We start from the raw sequence: 18,314 nt of genomic DNA on the forward strand, positions 1-18,314 counted from the left end.
GTAACCGTCTTCATCATTATCCTCATCATTCTCAATGTTAATAGCTCATCTTTACTGAGAACTGCATACCATAGAGTGATTTCCGGCACTTAGAGTACATTATCTCATTCAGTACCCCCAACAGGCTGATGAAGACAGCAGTGCTCTTTCATTTTACAGATGAGGAGATGGGACACAGAGAGGTTAAGTAACTGCTTAATGGTTATGACGGTTATTAGTACAGTATATTCAGCTCCTAGGACAATACTTGGTATTATGTGTTGCTATCCTGCTCCCCCATCCTGTCCCCCCGCCCCCTGCCCGTAAATGGTAGCTAGAATTATTAGGTGGTTTAAGGGTTGTTGAAAAGATTTGGCAGTGCCTCTGTTATGAATCCCTGATGGCAGAAGACCCAGTGCGTTGAGGACCTTGCTGTGATTAGAAATCTCACATTCCCATTGGTTGCTCATCAATACATGGTCAGATTTTCCTTGGTGGGACCCAGTGGAATAAAAGGCAAGAAGCAATTGAGTGGGTTCATTCAGGGATAGAGAGGGCTTGGTGGTGACCGGCAAGTATGGTTGAAATGCTTGACTGCAAGGCACATGCTAGAGAGAGGGGGAGGGGAAGCCCTAAGGGGCTGATGAATGGGGAGAGCTGGGACTGGAGGCTTCTTGGGAATTGTGGGGAGGGGAGAAAGAAGGATTTTTTTTTTCCCTAAGGAGTGGGATTGTCTACTCTAAAATATCAGAGGTGAAATAATTGCAGGAACTAAGCTCCATGGAGCACTCCTGGGATTAAGTTCTTAGAGCAGCAGTAAAAGTTGCTGGGATAGAGGAAGTCAGCAAAATGTGAAGCAAGAGGTCGTTTAGGTGGTTTTCATGGGATTTAAAATTGTCCAAGGTAGTGACGGTTAGGAAGAAAACCTTTGAGTCAGGGCCAAAATGTTTAGTGCGTCCGGGGCTGTTATGGCAGGGCTGATGCCAATGAGGAGAGTTTTTGAGTGAAAATGAAATTGGCCCCATCTAAAAGAGTGCTTTGGGGAGGTTGGGAGCATTCTGGCTCTGTCTCCTGTTTGGAGACCCTGGGACGAGGGAAAACAAGCTGCTTATTCCCAAGGTTTTGAGAAAAGTGATACATCTGGGAAAAGCAAGGTTTCTTAAAGGGGAGAGAACACTCCTGCCTGCTTTGTAGCAAAGGATACTTCTACAGCCAATGTTGAAATAATCCAGCCCTGTGTGCTTCTTAGAAGGAGCACAGAAGAGGGGTAGGGAAATTGCAATTTAATTCTTGATCCATTACCCCATACAAAGAGCAAATGTCACTCATGTTCTCCGGTAGTACATTCTGGAAGAAAGAAAGGGGCCCATCCAAGGAGAGAGACTTAAAGCTAACCGTCCTAAGAAGTTTTGAAATTGTGAAGACATGAATGAGATTACATATAGGTCCTAACAGCCAATGATAAAATGTTAATTCTGTCCAATATCATATGTAATTAAATGCTTGGTAGAATCGATTGGAACCTCCGTGAAAAGGAGGGGTCATCATAAAAACATAGAGAAAATTAAATGATTCCACTTTATCTAGAGGATGGTAGTGTCAAATGGAAGTAAACATTGTCAATTAATAAGCTTATTCCAAAAGATGATCATGAATGCTAACTAAAAATAGATCATTGGAGCTACACGCATGATCTCCTGAGGTTTCCGTGTTGAAATTGTACCGTTTACAAATCAAAATAAGTTTGGCCTCTGTGGTGACACTGCAAATATGGAAAAAGAAAAGGCTGCAGCCTGTTTTTCTGCTTTTTAGATCATCGCTAATAAGAATAGCTCTGTATTTAGAACATTTTTGTTGATGAATAAGTGAAAAATAAATCCTTTCTTTGCCACAGAACTATGTCGTTCTGGAAGTCTAGGGCAGTGAGAACGTTCTGAATTTTAAGGCACCTGTAGCCACCGTGCGTGAGGAGGTATTAATTGGAATGGCTGGCGGCTGCCTGATGTTTATCATCTGTGTTTGTTCCAGAGAATGCACATAATGTGTCCATGCCGTGGTTCCATTATTTTACCTTTGAAACCCTTTTTGTAGGTCACTTGGGACAGCTATTTTATACAACCCAGAAACTAAGCAAATATTGTGACGAAAATACTTTGATTACCATGTGCTACTGAGGAAGAAAAAAAGTAGTGGTTTATATTTGCTACAGTAACTCTGAATAAGGTCTCGCTTCATTGAAGTGATCGTTATTGATAGGATGGTAACCAGAGCGGTATAAATGGATTGAAAGGTTTATGTGTTTTGTGTGGAGAGTTAGCTTTAAATAGGTATATGCATGAAATACATTAATGAAGAAAGGACAGGCAGAGGAAAGCCAGCCCGCCCCAAAGAGCAACCACAGACATGGAGCTGGTTTGGAAGTGTCTCACCTTCTGGAACCTTGACTTAAAAGAAGTCAGAGCTTTATGGTTAGAGAGAAATTCAGTGTCTCTGGTTCATTTAGGAGAAGGTCTGCAAAGCTAGTAGGAAGCAGGTGGGTGTGCAGTGACCTAGAGAATCTGGATCAGTATAGATACTCAATCTGAGAAGTGTGAGGAGAGTGCCACGCTGGCTTCAAAGGAAGTAGGCTAGAAGTATTTGGTGGAAACTCTGAGATATAAGAAAGCAGTTTTGAAACCAATGGTTGCTTTTTTTTTTTTTCTTTTTATGACATCGCCCCAAATAGGGGCAACTTCGGTAAGATAGTGATCACTAAACACTATATCGCTCTGCAAAGGTGTGTCTTTTTTTTTTTTAACATCTTTATTGGAGTATAATTGCTTTACAATGGTGTGTTAGTTTCTGCTTTATAACAAGATGTGTCATTTTTAAACTATCAACTGAGGATTTAGCTTTTCAGCAATCCCCAAAGTGGGGGGAAATGATGGACTGGTGGTCTACCCTCAATCACACTTGGCTCTGCACACATGTTTATGAATGCAGTGGCCGAAAATCTGAGTGAGACACTGGGAGCATGTGATCTCCCTCTAGGAGATTATCATGAGACTCAGTGGATGGCTTTAACTTGGACACATGCTTTCTCCTCCAACACCTGTCCTTTGATAAAAGAAGCTAAATCTTTGTTAACAAAGAGAGACCCGATGGTAATTAAATGCCCAGTGTATTTTTTAAACCTGGTCCCAAATTGTTAACATATGCTCCATGGTTCTTAGGAAATGTTCTTGTGGTTTAAAAGTTTTTTTTCAAAAGATGTGATGTGACCTTTTGATTAAACAATATCACACTATTACATTTTCTTTCTAAATGTGACATCACTTTCCACAAATTTTCAGATGCTGTATATGCCCAGAAATAAGACACTGTCTTGAGACCAGAGAAAGCAATTTACCAAGAGGCTTTCGGTCATGCTCCCTCTGGAAAAAAACAAGTTTATTACACAAGTTTACTCTGTAGAGTAGTGGCTCATGGGGATTTAAAAATGGAGGAACTAGGATTCCCTGGTGGCGCAGTGGTTGAGAGTCCGCCTGCCGATGCAGGGGACACGGGTTCGTGCCCCGGTCCGGGAAGATCCCACGTGCCGCGGAGCGGCTGGGCCCGTGAGCCATGGCCGCTGAGCCTGCACGTCCGGAGCCTGTGCTCCGCAACGGGAGAGGCCACAGCAGTGAGAGGCCCGCGTACCGCTAAAAAAAAAAAAAAAAAAAATGGAGGCACTACTTGCTAAACTTAATCTAGGTCTTTTAGTACCTCTTCGCTACTTTACTCTTTGGACCCAAGAAGTAAGTCTTCCTTCTAAAATGTGTCCTGGGCACGACTGTGAAACGGACCCTGTTTATACCCGAACCCCAGCTCTTAGTTCCAGCCCCTCCCCTGGGGCCCGGCCCCCACTTTCACGTGCCTCTCCCTTCATTGACACTGAGGCACACGTGATGGATAATAGAGAACTTGAATTTGTAACCTAAGCCAGCAGGTAAAATTAAACTATATTTAAACCTTAGCGTTTCCAGATCCTCGAAGTTATTCGAATGGGTGATCGCTTACACCACTGAGTAAAAAACTGCAGCCTACCTGCCTCTTTACACTCCACCCCCCCTTCACTTACCTGGGGACGCCAGAAGTCGAGGGGGGCCGTGACCTTCTCATCTTGTTGCATTTGCCGTGATATTAAGGCATTAAGACTGTGTTAAGTGGCCGGGCTTTCTCTGTTAGCTGTTTTAGATTCAGTTACACATTGCAGGGGGTAGTCTGTGGCCATTTAGTCCCTGGTTAGATTAGAGACAGCTGTGGTAGCCTCGTCTATTTCCCATTTCCTCTGTCAAGAGCACTAGACTGGGGGCTAAATTAAAATTGAGGTGAAGCTCATGATGAAGAGCTGACTTTCTCTCCCCATCTTTGCCAGCCAGAAACTTTCTGTTTTCCTGGCAGGGCCTTTGAGAATGGGGTAGACCAGCTGGGTAAGAGGCATGGAATTGGGTCCCCTCGCCTGGGTGATTGCCTTGTTAGGGGGTGCTTGTCCCCCTCAGGACCTACCGCAACCACCCCTTATTGCTACGGGACCCACAAATAGAATCAGATCTCAGGATGCTCCCATGGGACAAGCACAGTGTCTGACCTGGGAAGAAAGAGCTTATATTGCAAAGTAATTGCAGGCTTGTGCATTTTCTTCTACCAGAATCCTCAGGAATATGTATGGAAATGGCTTCTAAGGGTGTGAGACCAAGGAGAAGCAGTGTATGCTGAGACTGAATTTATTGATATTGTTGTATTTAACAGAGATTCCAGATTTAATTTAGGTGCATGGCTAGGACTCTTAACAGTTTAGTCAACTTGGTTGATGAAACTGAACTGAAGGAGCTTATGCTCTCACCAGGGGAGGAGTATGTCAGAACTTCTCTGGTGTGATGGAGAGGAAGGAATCCAAAGGCGTGAAGAGATAGGAAAGCTGGTGTGAATTTCTCAAGTGTGAGCTGCTCCCCACTGCGGAGGAGACCCCCTTCCCTAGGAGACTGAGCAAATTGAGAGACACATAGTGAAGGGAGTACCAAGATGACTGTCCTCTATAACATGGCTATGACAGTTGGGAGATGCTGCCCTTGAGATGGGCTCTTTGTTTCCTTGGGTGTGACGGGATCCCAGAGAAGCAGAGGCCAAGAACTGAACCACCTAAGACAAGGTGGGCACACTCGCCATAACAGACAGCAGGGATGAAGAGGCAGAATGTTTCATCCTGGAAGGAATTTTGATGAGAACTAGTTGATCACAATCTCCCTAGGGATAGATGAGAAGGATGGCCACCTAAGGGTTCATTTTCTCCCTCTGTATATTTTATAAGAGGAAGACTTCTGGTCTGTGAGCCAGAAAGCTAAGCTGAGTCATCACAATGGAAAGGCATAGCCTCTTAACCCAGTTTCCAAACCCAAGTCAGACTCAGAGTAATTAAGGCCACATTCCCTTGAGGGAATTTTAAACACGGCCACATGTCTGTACGGTAGATATTTTTTCACATCTTCCCCAAAGGATTTGTGTTCATTTACTAGAGCAACTGTGTGCAGAACAAAAGGAAGTACCTGGACCTTCTAGAGATTTCTAGGCACTGGCTCTGAGTTGCTGTTAACACCTGAGGACCCAAAATGCCATTATGGGTGATCAGTCCATGTGTGGGCTTATAGTGGTCACAGGTAAAAAATGGAATTTTGGCTAACCTAAAAATTGCAGTGAGTCTGGCAGTCTGCAGATCCCATACTCTGGTTGTTTCCTCAGTTTGTGAGTTCATAATCAGAGTAGATGTATTTGGCAACTGGAAGAATCCCCACATTGGCTCTCTGACCTGTGAAGGAAGGGCTGTCTTGGTAGGAAGGGTCAAGTAGAAGCCTATGGAATTTCCCTTCTATACCAGAATAATATACAAAAAGGAATACTGCATTCCTGGTGGAGTTGCAGAAATTGGTGCCCTCACCAAAGACTTGAAAAAATGAAGACGCTTCTCATGTCTCCTTTTAACTTGCCTCTTTGGCCCATGTGGAAGGCAGATTTATTTTAGAGAGTGACTTTGGATTCTTGTAAACTTGATGAAATGGTGATTCCAATTTCAGCTGCTGTTCGAGGTGTGGTATCTTTATTGAAAACACTCAACATAGCCCCTAGCTCCTGTTTTGCAACCTTTGGCGAATACTTTACCTCTGAACTGGTTTGCGAGGATAACAGAAGCAGTTTGCTTTTACCCGGCAAGGCCAACAGTATACCATCACAGTGTTGCCATTCATCCTCTATTCGGCAGTATCTTGATGTTACTGATGTCCCACAGCACGTCATACTGGTCCAATACACTGATGACATAGTAATTGGGCCTGATAAACAGGAAATAACAGGTACTTTAAATGCTTTAGTGAGACACGTTCAATGCAGGGCTGGGAGGTAAACCCTACTCTTGCTACCAAGTAATGTGTCAGTTCGTGTCCAGTCAGGGTAAAGGAAACCACATTAAATATTTTAGCAGAGAGAAATTACTATTAGGCATTGGTTAAACAGGTCATGGAGGATTGAGGATGTAAGAAGGGAAGGCTGAGGTCGTAGGGAGAGTTATAACAGGAAGTGGCTACTGTTCCTAGGGCAGGAGTGACAAAGGAAGGAAGTTGGGGTTATTGGAATCTAGGACCTGGAAGAGGAGCATTTCTCTGGGGCTGGGACACTGACTTCTGGAGAGAGGGCACTGCCAGGCTGGTGTAATCGCAGCTGAATGTTGTAATCCAGCAGTAACCACAGCTGGAGGCCACATAGTAGCCACTGCCCACCCACTTGCGCTGTAGTGACCCGAAAAGGAGTGTTAACAGGGCCTGTCCTGGAAACTGGAACCAGCTGCTGGCGTGCTGTAGGCTGGAGCAGCACGCAGAGCTAGAAGGAGCAGCCCTTTCCCCTCTTTTTGCATTTTATGTCTCTTGAGCATCCCATTTGGTAGAACCTAGCAGAGAGCCGGGCGGCAAGGGAGGATGTTTCTCAGAGTCCTCGCCCCTGCGTTGCAGAACGTGGGGAGGGTGAGTCCAGCACAGTTTCCCTGGCCAGAGCAGATTTTGTGTTGCTAGGCCACGTAGTTGTTTCCAGTTGTCGACCCCTTGGTAATTTGTGCTGGCTTTCCTTCCCCTTATTGACATCAGCCTCCATGGTGGTGCAATTGGGACCGGAGCGGCGGGAGCAGGGAGGGAAACTGGTGAAAGTTACCTTTCACTTTTTGTTTTTAGGTGATTTGATTGATGGTATCTGGTCCCTTGCCTCCTATAACCCCGTGTTTTGGTTCCCTTGGTAGAAGCCTTATTCTCAAGGTTTCTTCCCTATTTATGGTAGATTCAGGGGTGTTCTCGTCCCTGAATCCCTTCATTCACACTTCCCGTTTTCAGTGCCTCTGCCTGTAGGCACCTGGGCGTTGACTCCTGCACTGTGCTTCAGAACTATTATTTAGAAGTGGATTGCTACACTAGGAGATTTCTCCTGGTTGAGGTATGTCCACTTGCTTCTTGTCTAAAGGAGCAAGTGTACGGGTAGGCTGAGTTTGTGGAGATATTTGGACCAATTAACTCCCGAGCAGTGTGGTCTGGCCTTTTCCAGCTCATCTAATGTGAATCGGCCTCTTTTTCACTTTGTCGTTTCCAGCATGGACTAATTCAATCTTCAGTCTCTGTTTTCTAAGGGAAGACTCCAGGGTGAAGTCATCTCCTTCTTTGTCTTTAGTACCAGCAGAAAATAGGGCCATGATGTCCGTGATCGAGGGTCCTCCAGACTCTGTCCGCGGCTGCTGTTCTCGCCAAGGCGGAGTCCGTGTGGCTTTCTGTCCTGCACTTCCTCCCCACTTCCTTCCCTGCTTTAGGAACAAGTCTTGTGATCCGTCAGCAATCACAGCTGCAGGCTGCACAATGGCCACTGCCCTTCCACTAAAGCTGTCGTGACCAGAAAAGAAAAATAATCAAGTCCCTCATGAAAAACAGTGGCTCATCCAAGGGCTCCATGGTGGGGGGTGATCTGGCCCGAGCGCAATTCCTAGCCCGATGCTCTGGATTGGCAGCGTCGAAGAAGGACCACAGGCTATGTTCATTACTTTAGAAACTGAACGGAAATCTGCATGTGCCTACAACGAGGCTGCACAGGCTCTACATTAGCAAAATATAAGATTTATTTGCCTTGGATTCGAATTACACAAACACCCTGTGGGAACAATCCCATGCACATCAGAGGCTCCCTTTGGCACTTGTGTGTCTAAGAAAGTTATCAGCAAGTGAGATAGTAAGGCCAGTTGATACCAAAATCTTTCAAAATATGTTCTGTGAGGGGAAACAAGTACAGTGATTTAAAGTGGTGCACAGGTGGGGCAGCCCAGGTGTTCGGACAGCCAGGCCATTACTCAAAACCTAAAACAGTTGGGTTTTAGGGCATTGAATAATTTATGAGAGATAATAGATTAAAAATAATTCACTATTTTTTTACATTAGGGGAAGTTAAATATATTTTAAAACACTGAATAAATCCTTAAGATGGATTAGGCAAAAGGGGAAAGATTTAAAATACACAGATATGTCATTGGATATGAAAAGAATATCTGTGAGAAAAAACGAGACATTGTATATGTCCAAATCTGCCAGTTTCAGCTTCACAAACAATTTCATTATAATGTTGGCCATTCAGAACCAGAGTAAACAGTTCTGATAATCTTGAACGAGTTTGTCACCATCATTTTTCCTAGTATCTGTACTAACGGGTTATAAATCCATTTTAATTAAAACTGGTAAACAGCACCTGAAAGTGTTAATACCACTTCAATAAGCATAGCACCAGTTCTAATACAGTATGACTTTGACACCTTTGAATTAAAACACGATCCAACTTTAGCAAGAGATAAATGAAGTTGATAATTAAAAGTGGGTTATGGGCTCAATTTGGACAAATTAGATTGCAGGGTGGCTTTTGCCCTCTATTGGAGTATTTTCTGTGTGCATGGCCAGTGTTTAACAGATAATTTCCAAATCTCCACTTCCTTTCTCTATAGACTTCTGATTTACGGGCTGTTGCAATGAAGCAAAATCTCATGTACATATATACATTCACAGCTTTTAAATGTGTGAAACCATGATATGACAATCCCAGCAATTAAAAGATTCAGTGAAGCTGTTTAGATGTTTTCAGTCTGCTTTCTTCTTAACTGAAGCCCCTTATAATTACAAGTTGAGTTCAGCGAGATACATTTGAACCTTGTTTTTTTTTTTCTTTCAGAAAAATAACTAATGTATGCTAGCTAGTACTTCAAGGTAAACTTCCTGATCTAAAAATACGCCACTGAATTCTAGTAGAATATGGATTCCTCTTATTCAAGGAAAGATACTGTGCATTTTAAAGTAGTGATTCCCTCTAGAAATTTCCTTTGAACATTTCCCTCTTTGCAGTAGATCATGTATAAAATGGCTGTTTTTTTTAGATAAAAGAAAGTTAAATTGACTTTAACTCTTTTTGCACTAAGGAAATCTTTCATACCTAGAACTGTGCTGCTGAACTGGCATAAGAGACACAAACTCATAGTGTGTTAGGACTAGAAGGGACCTTGGGCGTCATCTGGTCGACCCCGTTATTTTACAGATGAGATACAGGCTGGCAACTTGCCCACAGCCTGTCACACAGGGAGCGGATGGCACAGCCAGACAAGAACCCAGGCTTCCTGACACCCAATTTATGTGCTCTTTCCAGTATTGGCTGCCCTCAGGTTTTTTGTTTTTGTTTTTTGTCCCTCGAATTAGTGTTTTCTGGTTTTTTAATTAAATTTTTTTTAATTGAAGTATAGTTGATTTACAGTCTTGTGCCTATCTCTGCTGTACAGCAAAGTGACTCAGTTATGCACATATGGACATTCTTTTCTTTATATTCTTTTCCATTATGGTTACCTCAGTGTTTGATCTTGTTCAGCAATTGGACTTATTGGCATTTGATGGATTTGCGGTTTTTGGTAAGTAGAAAACTGCCAATTTCTTAGTGTATAAATGATTGAGGTGAAGAGAGAATCCTGTGTTACAGAAATACTCGATGGAAGAACTTGAAATAAAATTGGCTTTAACTCGTCAGTCCCTCTTTTCTCAGAGCCAAAAATGAAGTCTCTGACTGTGTAACCAAACAGCTCATAGCAAATGTTTTTGACCTTTTAGAACAGAAGAATCAATAACAGAAGATGACAAGAGGAGGTATGTTTGGTGTTGAAGCTACCTTTAATTTGAATAATTTTGGTCCCACCTCATGGATTTAATTTAACATGAATTAATTTAACTCATGCATTTAATCGACCACTGTAGCACATTGCCAGTAATACAGATTCCACCAGGAAAACTTTTGGCACAGAGAATACAGGTAGGAGCATGCAGTGTGACAAATATCTTGCCCAGGGACCATAATCTTTGCTTCTTCCAAACAAGCTTGGTTTGTCCTGTGCACACGGCTTGTGCTAGTTTCCATCTTGTGGCCTTTGGATGTGCTGTTCTCTAAAATTGGATGATATCTCTTCCTTCCTTCCGCCTTCTCCGTCCTTCCATCCTCTGATTAGCAGAACTCCACTCTCATTACTCCTTATCTCTCTCTCTTCCTCCTCACTTTATACCTACCTACAGGTAAAGTGTTTTTGTGTGTCCATAGCACCTCATACCACATTGACCACTCTGAATTCTTGATAAATGTTGACTGATTAACTGTAACATGTCACGCTACTGATATTTATTACTCTACTAAATTGTAAAAATCCTAACTTCTCTTCTTTCTCATTGCAAGTAAAATATCTAAAAATTCTACTACACAGCTTTCTTTTTTTTATATATAGCTTCTTTTTTTAAACATAGAAAAACAATGATCTCTCCAAGGGCAATAATATTCTGAATTCTACTTTTGAAAAGTCATGAGTTATTTTAATCATTCTATAATTGTTTGAAGGGCCCCATGCTCGCATCATTTTCTGCAAATGTTTAGTAACCACGTAGTTTGGTCTGATTTTTCTATCTCTGCTTCTTTTCATCAAGAAACTATGGAGGGGTGTATGTTGGTCTCCCATCTGAAGCTGTCAATATGGTGTCCAATCAAACAAAGACTGTGCGAAAAAGTAAGTAAAACCATGTGATGTTTACTCTCTCTACATGTTTATTTTTTTTTGTTTTGTGAAAAACGTATGAAATGTATATTTCAGCTTGCCTGACTCACCCTACATATTTCTGACTTGCAGTGAACTGTGTATAAGAGCCATAGCTGGGACTTCCCTGGCAGTCCAGTGGTTAAGACCCTGTGCTTCCACTGCAGGGGGCGTAGGTTTGACCCCTGGTCGGGGAACTAAGATTCCGCATGCCGCTCGGTGCGGCCTTAAAAAAAAAAAACCAAAAAATCCATATCTGCTCATTGTAATCATTTGTTGAAATTGCCACCCACATGATGAGAGTAATTCCAGAGCAAAATTTAGCTTCTGTTTGTCATTATACTCCATGGATATTTAAAATTTCTTGTTAATTTCAGTGATGATCAGTGTGAAAATGAAAGCAAACATTTCAGTAAGTTTATGGAGTTTTTGTAGAACATAAAGGTACTTTTTCTGAGTTTTAGTCGTTAGTAATTGCAGGGCTAATGAAGTTCTTTTGATAATAGGTACGATTGCAGCCTTGTAGATAGATTCTTGCTTAAGTAAATTTTTTTTTAAATTTATTTTTATTTATATTATTTATTTTTGGCTGTGTCGGGTCCTCTTTGCTGTGCACGGGCCTTCTCTAGTTGCGGCGAGCAGGGGCTACTCTTCATTGCAGTGCTCGGGCTTCTCGTTGCGGTGGCTTCTCTTGTTGCGGAGCACGGGCTCTAGGTGCATGGGCTTCAGTAGTTGTGGCACATGGGCTCAGTAGTTGTAGCCCTTGGGTTCTAGAGCACAGGCTCAGTAGTTGTGGCGCACGGGCTTGGTTGCTCCGTGGCATGTGGGATCTTCCTGAACCAGGGCTTGAACCTGTGTCCCCTGCATTGGCAGGCGGATTCCTAACCACTCCGCCACCAGGGAAGTCCCTTAAGTAAATTTTTAAGTGTGGCTCGTGGTGAAGAATGCTGATTTACTAATCACTGTACAGTTGTCTGATAATATGGTTTTAAAGAACTATTAATATGTACACATAAAATTACATATATGTAATATTTGATTTAATTTGTACACAAGCCTTTATTATTTCTTAACGTACTATGGTTATTTGTTCCTCATTGTTTTTTCTCTACTCGATGATTTAGACTAGCAAATACATATATGTCACAACTATTTGTAGTTTTGTAGGAAACTGGAATATATTCTTTATAACTGAACATTTAACTTTTCTTAATTTTCTCTTTTTTTAAGATTAGAAGAAAGTAATATCATGACAGTAATCAAGAGGTACTGTATATTTTTCTAAATAATTCTATATATTTAGCCTGGATGAATGAACTGTAGATATTAATGCTCTATATTTCTAAGAAATCTTGAACTTGAGTATGAGGAGGGGTCTCATCTTGTGGTTAAATCTATGGAACCCAATATATTTTATTGTAAAGAGGTCTTTAATGACGAGATCAATTTTCTTTGCAGTTACTTTTTTTTCATTAATATTTTTTCAAATGTAACTTAATTCATTTAATAAGAACAAGCTGTTTGCCTATACTACCAGGGTTTCACTCTTCATTGCCAAAATCTTTGAGGGGCTAGGACCTTGGAAGTGACAGACAAGGAGAGACTAGAGAGGTTGGGAATTAGATTAGGATCAATATTAAATGTTTGGCAATAGTCAGGGGTAGTTGATATACAGAGAGAAGATGTACCAGTACCAAAACTCCAGTAGAGATAGGCAATTGTCAGTGTGCAAAGATGCAGTTTTTCAGGAAGGAATAGTAAAATCATAGACCAAGTTTAAAAGATGAAGCACTGTGGATCTGGTGAAGAGCTTGGAGTTAGAATTATAAGACAAACAAGAACAAGGACAGAAGAAAAATAGCTTTCATTTATTAACTACTGTCTGGGTACTAGTCTCTAGAAGCTACTGAGCAGCATTTCCATTGAGGAGAAGAGTTTCTGTTTACCTGGACCAAAATGCGTGCAATGCTTAGATCCCCACTGTCTTTCAGTCTTGCTGAATGACATCCCACTTCTTTTGAACATCCAGTGATCAGGAATGCTCTGTCTCCTGAGATAGCCCATTCTCTTTTGGGTGTCAAACAACCCTGGATTTGAATTCAGGCTCTTTCACTTCCTAGCTGGGCAAGTTCCTTCCCCTGATGCTTATTGAAGGGTTTGTGTTAGGATTAAATGTGAAGTAAATGGTAGCTTCTGCTATAATTGTCATTGTCATCATCACCATCAATATCATCATCACTGTACCATCATCCTTTTTTGTAACCAGAATCCAGCCATTGGTAGATCAGAAGCAAGACTGATTTGATATTGAACCAGCTTCTGGCTGAGGGCCAGTACTGATGCTGGTGTCTGGGATGGGATGGGTTGCAGAATAAGCTCACAGGTGGAGACAAATAAGCTTTCCTACTGGAGAAAAGGGACATGGAAGCTGTAACTGGTCTCTTCTGGACAAGAAATACAACAGTATTGGGCAGCTGCTTTTTCAAAGACCCTCTCATCAAGGCTGCAGCATTATGGAGCATTATTCCCTAGTGCCCATAACCGCGTTAGGGTGTTGAGCTTCTCTTTAGGAACTTGCTGGAGATTTTCTATTTCTAGTATTTTTAACAGAGTTCTAACTCTCATGTAGATTTCTAAGTTCCCTGCTAGTTTTCCCTGATGCAGCGGTAGTTTTACTATTTGCATCAAATAGAAAAGATAATCTAGTTGAAAGTAAACATATATTAGTGTTTACCCTCCTGAAAACAGGGTGTATTTCAAAAAGCATCTGAATAGCGTGGGAAGAAGTGCTGTGTAGATAGATATCTGGAGACTCGGTAGCTCTGCTGTTAACACAGGACCTTAGATGAATCCCTTACCTTCTCCCAGCTTCACCCAATTTCAGTTTTTACATGACAGAGTTACACAAGATGATTGTCCAGCTTTGTATATGGATCTAAAATTTCCTGATAACAGTTGAGCACTATTGCTGGTTAGTCGGTCCACATAACATTAGACAGCTAGGTAGAATATTTCCCTACTGCTCGTGGCTATCAATATAAAAATAAAAGCTATTTTATTGCCGTCTCTCTCTCTCAATTTCTGCCATTCTTTACCTCTATTGCTAAACAATCCATTTGCCTCTTTTGAATTATCTGAAAAGTTTTCTAAGTTAATAGGCTGTCCATTTACTCAATTGCTAAGCGCCCATTGTGGTACTTATCTGTGAGGCATCTGGATGCATGGCATCTGAGCTTAAATTATTGGGCAGAAACCCTGATGAGAAGAGACATTTTATGGAAAAGATTGGAGACACTTTTTTTTTTTTTGACCGAACATATAAAACCTCTCTAGAAATAAAGCCACTGAACTCACTCAGTGACCCAACTTCAAAGTTGATTTGGTAAGTTTTTTTTTGTTTTTTTTTTTTGTGGTACGCGGGCCTCTCACTGTTGTGGCCTCTCCCGTTGCGGAGCACAGGCTCTGGACGCGCAGGCTCAGCGGCCATGGCTCACGGGCCCAGCCACTCCGTGGCATGTGGGATCCTCCCGGACCGGGGCACGAACCCGTGTCCGCTGCATCGGCAGGCGGACTCTCAACCACTGCGCCACCAGGGAAGCCCTGATTTGGTTACTTTTTGAAGCAAATTGAGGAATGATTTCAGAATCAAAGTTACTTATATCACGATACAAATGTGTAGTTTCTTCCCTAGATGACCCAAGGGTGAAAGTTATGCCCATTTAGGTATATGGAGTGCTGCCAGCACAGTGATGCTTCTCAAATGCCAGTGGATGGGCTCGCTGCATCAGGTCCCCTGGGGGAGCTCGAGGTGAAGTGGATGGCTCGCCCCTCTTCCCAAGAGGGTCTGACCAAACAAGGAAGGGATAGACTGTGGCTGAGCAGTTGGTATCTCTGTGAGGTTGCCGTGCAGGTTGGTTCAGGCATCCCCCTGTTGTATTTTGGTTATAAGTTTAGAAGTCTCTCTCTCCACCTGACTTGGTCTCTTCATATAACTATCATCAGTGTTTCACACCGTGCTGGCCACATATTCAGTCTCAAATCAGTACCGGACAGATGTTGAACATGTGTTTTACTGAAAAGAAAATCAGTAAATAATTTGCAGGCTTAACGCTGATATGTTTTTATCTAAGTGGTGCCTTTTCACGCTTGCTAACTCTTTTCCCTTTTTTGTTTGTTGCCTTCATAGCCTGCTCATCAAGATCTGGATGGAATTTTTGCTTTGTGGGATTTTGTAACGTGCACAGACATTTCCAAGGAAATTCTAAGCAGTCGCCCCCCACTGCCCCAAATTCTTAGTTTATAGTTAAAACCATGGTACATATTGAATGTTGTGGTACTAGAAAGGAATTGGTTAAACAACACATGTATATGGAACTATATTTGATCCACCTGCGGAAGACAAGCTTACAAAGGGTTCTTGCCCAGCTGGCTGCTGTGTCCCAGCTGCGTTCTCACCCTGGCCATCCCCACAGCTCATGAAGATCGTGTCTTTTCACTGATACGTTTTTGATAGTTTTTATATAACAAAATCCTTCATCTATTTATAACTTACAATAATAAGGCACTATCGATGAATTACCCAAAGTAATATATTTGTCTATCTTTCACTATTTCTACTTCATGTTAATTTTTAGCTGTAAAATTGATTCTTACTGTTATCTCTTTCCTTTTTTACTATTTGGTTTTCAGCTTTATTTAAATATCAGAGGAGTTTCTTTATTGAGAACAGTGTACTACATGGCAGTACTTAAACTGTTGAGGTTTGCATGCCGTATGTACATTTTGATTAATTTCCTATTTTCTTTAGTCAAAGGCTTAGGTAACTACAAATACTTCATAGCCATTGAGTCTCCCATTCTACCTGTGTGTGATCAGAGCATCTCATCATGTTAATTCTACACTGTTTTCAAGGACTTGTCACTGATGTTAGTTGGATATTTGATAGTGATCATGTGTATCCACTTAGTACTGAAATGTAAATCACTCCATTTACCAGTGTATTTCAACAATTAAAACATTTGTATCCCTCTTTACCTGGATTTCTTCATTATTTTTCAAAAGAGCACTTTCAAATAAGTCACACGTTGTGATGTATAGATATATCAGTATAAAAATAAAAATGTATAAATAGATTACTATGAAAAACCAAAATTTTTCACAAGAAGAAAAGCATTATTTTATATATTTGGTCCATACAACTGTCATAGGGACATCATATGTATTTTTTTTAACATCTTTACTGGAGTATAATTGCTTTACAATGTTGTGTTCGTTTCTGCTGTACAACCAAGTGAATCAGCTATATGTATACATATATCCCCATAGCCCCTCCCTCTTGAGCCTCCCTCCACCCTCCCTCTCCCACCCCTCTAGAGGGACATCCAATTGATCTGAAAAATAAAGCTGAAGATTAGAGTCACTGAGAAATGATTACGATACACCTACTCCTGTCCCATATCCACATGTCCATAATGGAATTTAGGTGAAACATCAGCAGTTTATCCCATTAGAGATTCACTTTTTGAAAACTTTTAATTTTGAAATAACTTTAGATTTACAGAGGAGTATAAGGATGGTACAGAGAGTTCCTATATGCCTTCATTTTTTAAAACATTAATTTTTATTGGAGTATAGTTGATTTACAGTGTTGTGTTAGTTTCTGCTGTACAGCAAAGTGAATCAGTTCTACGTATACATGTATATCCACTCATTTTTAGATTCTATTCCCATATAGGTCATTACAGAGTATTGAGTAGAGTTCCCTGTGCTATACAGCAGGTTCTTATTAGTTATCTATTTTATATATAGTCGTGTGTATATGTCAACCCCAATTTCCCAATTTATCCCTCTCTCTTCTTCCCCCGTGGTATCCATAAGTTTGTTTTCTACGTCTGACTCTATTTCTGTTTTGTAAATAGGTTCATTTGTACCATTTTTTTTTAGATTCCACATATAAGCAATATCATATGATATTTGTCCTTCTTTGTCTTTCTATGTCTGACCAGCTTCCCCTAATGTTAAATAACATCTTACAAAACATAGCACATTTGTCAAAACTGAGAAATTGAACTTTGGTACAATGCTATAAAACTAAACTGCAGCCTCTCATTGGATTCCATTAGTTTTTCTATTACTATCCTTTTTCTGTTCCGGGATCCAACCCAAGATTGCATTGCATTCTGTTGCATTTAGTCATCCTGTCTCCTGAGTCTCCTCTTCCTGGCATTTTTCTCAGTCTTTCTTTGTTTTTCACCACAGAGGTGAAGTGCCCCTCTCATCACATCATATCATAATATCTCGTGATTTCAACATAACTTGTTATTGGTGATATTAGCCACAATCACTTGGATAGGGGCGTCTGTCAGGCTTCTCCACTGTAAGGTTTCTTGTTTACTGTTTCCATCCTCTGTTCCTTATAAGTGAATCATAAGTTTAGACCACACTCAAAGGAGAGGGGAATTAAGCTCAACCTCCTGGAGGAAAGAGTATCAAGAAATTTCTGGAATTTTTTTTTAAAATTTACTCTCTTAGCCATTTTAAAAAAATAGTTATTTATTTATTTATTTTTGGCTGCATTGGGTCTTCATTGCTGTGCTCGGGCGTTCTCTAGTTGTGGCCAGTGGGAGCTACTCTTCGTTGCACGGGCTTCTTGTTGCGGAGCACAGGCTCTAGGCGAGCGGGCTTCAGTAGTTGTGACACATGGGCTGAATAGTTGTGGCTTGTGGGCTCTAGGGCGCAGGCTCCGTAGTTGTAGCGCATGGGCTTAGTTGCTCTGTGTCATGTGGGATTGTCCCGGACCAGGGCTCGAACCCATGTCCCCTGCATTGGCAGGCAGATTCTTAACCACTGTGCCACCAGGGAAGTCCCTGGAATTCGTTAAAAGCATTTTTAATATATGTGTGTATGTGTGTATGTGTGTGTGCACTTTTATATATAAGCATTATATATTATGTATATAATGAAATATTATTCAGCCATAAAAAAGAATGAAAATCTTGCCATTTGTGACAACATGGATGGACTTAGAGGGTATTATGCTTAATGAAATAAGTCATACAAAGAAAGACAAATACTGTATGATTTCACTTATATGTGGAATCTAAAAAACAAAACAAATGAACAAGCATTACAAAACAGAAACAGAGTCATAGACATAAAGAGCTGTTTGCCAGAGGGGAGGGGCTGGGGGGAAGAGTGA

At 41.3% G+C, this 18,314-nt stretch overlaps 1 protein-coding gene across 2 annotated transcripts in view; it reads left to right on the forward strand.

Annotated features, from left to right (window-relative positions):
- Positions 1-16,149, forward strand: part of C11H12orf75 (chromosome 11 C12orf75 homolog) — a 37,517-nt gene extending 21,368 nt beyond the window's left edge. The window contains exons 3-6 of one of the 2 annotated variants that reach the window (XM_022599984.2): positions 10,152-10,187; positions 11,010-11,089; positions 12,347-12,382; positions 15,303-16,149. In XM_022599984.2, the coding sequence (XP_022455692.1) occupies positions 10,152-10,187; positions 11,010-11,089; positions 12,347-12,351 (121 nt within the window). In that variant the 3' untranslated portion in view covers positions 12,352-12,382; positions 15,303-16,149. The remainder of the gene's footprint in view (positions 1-10,151; positions 10,188-11,009; positions 11,090-12,346; positions 12,383-15,302) is intronic. The other variant, XM_089921214.1, reaches the window with a different exon arrangement.
- Positions 16,150-18,314: the final 2,165 nt, after the last annotated feature.

Source organism: Delphinapterus leucas, chromosome 11 (assembly GCF_059928025.1).
Source record: "Delphinapterus leucas isolate spDelLeu-1000000601 "Yukka" chromosome 11, BTC_Dleu_Yukka2, whole genome shotgun sequence".
Lineage (NCBI taxonomy): Eukaryota > Metazoa > Chordata > Mammalia > Artiodactyla > Monodontidae > Delphinapterus > Delphinapterus leucas.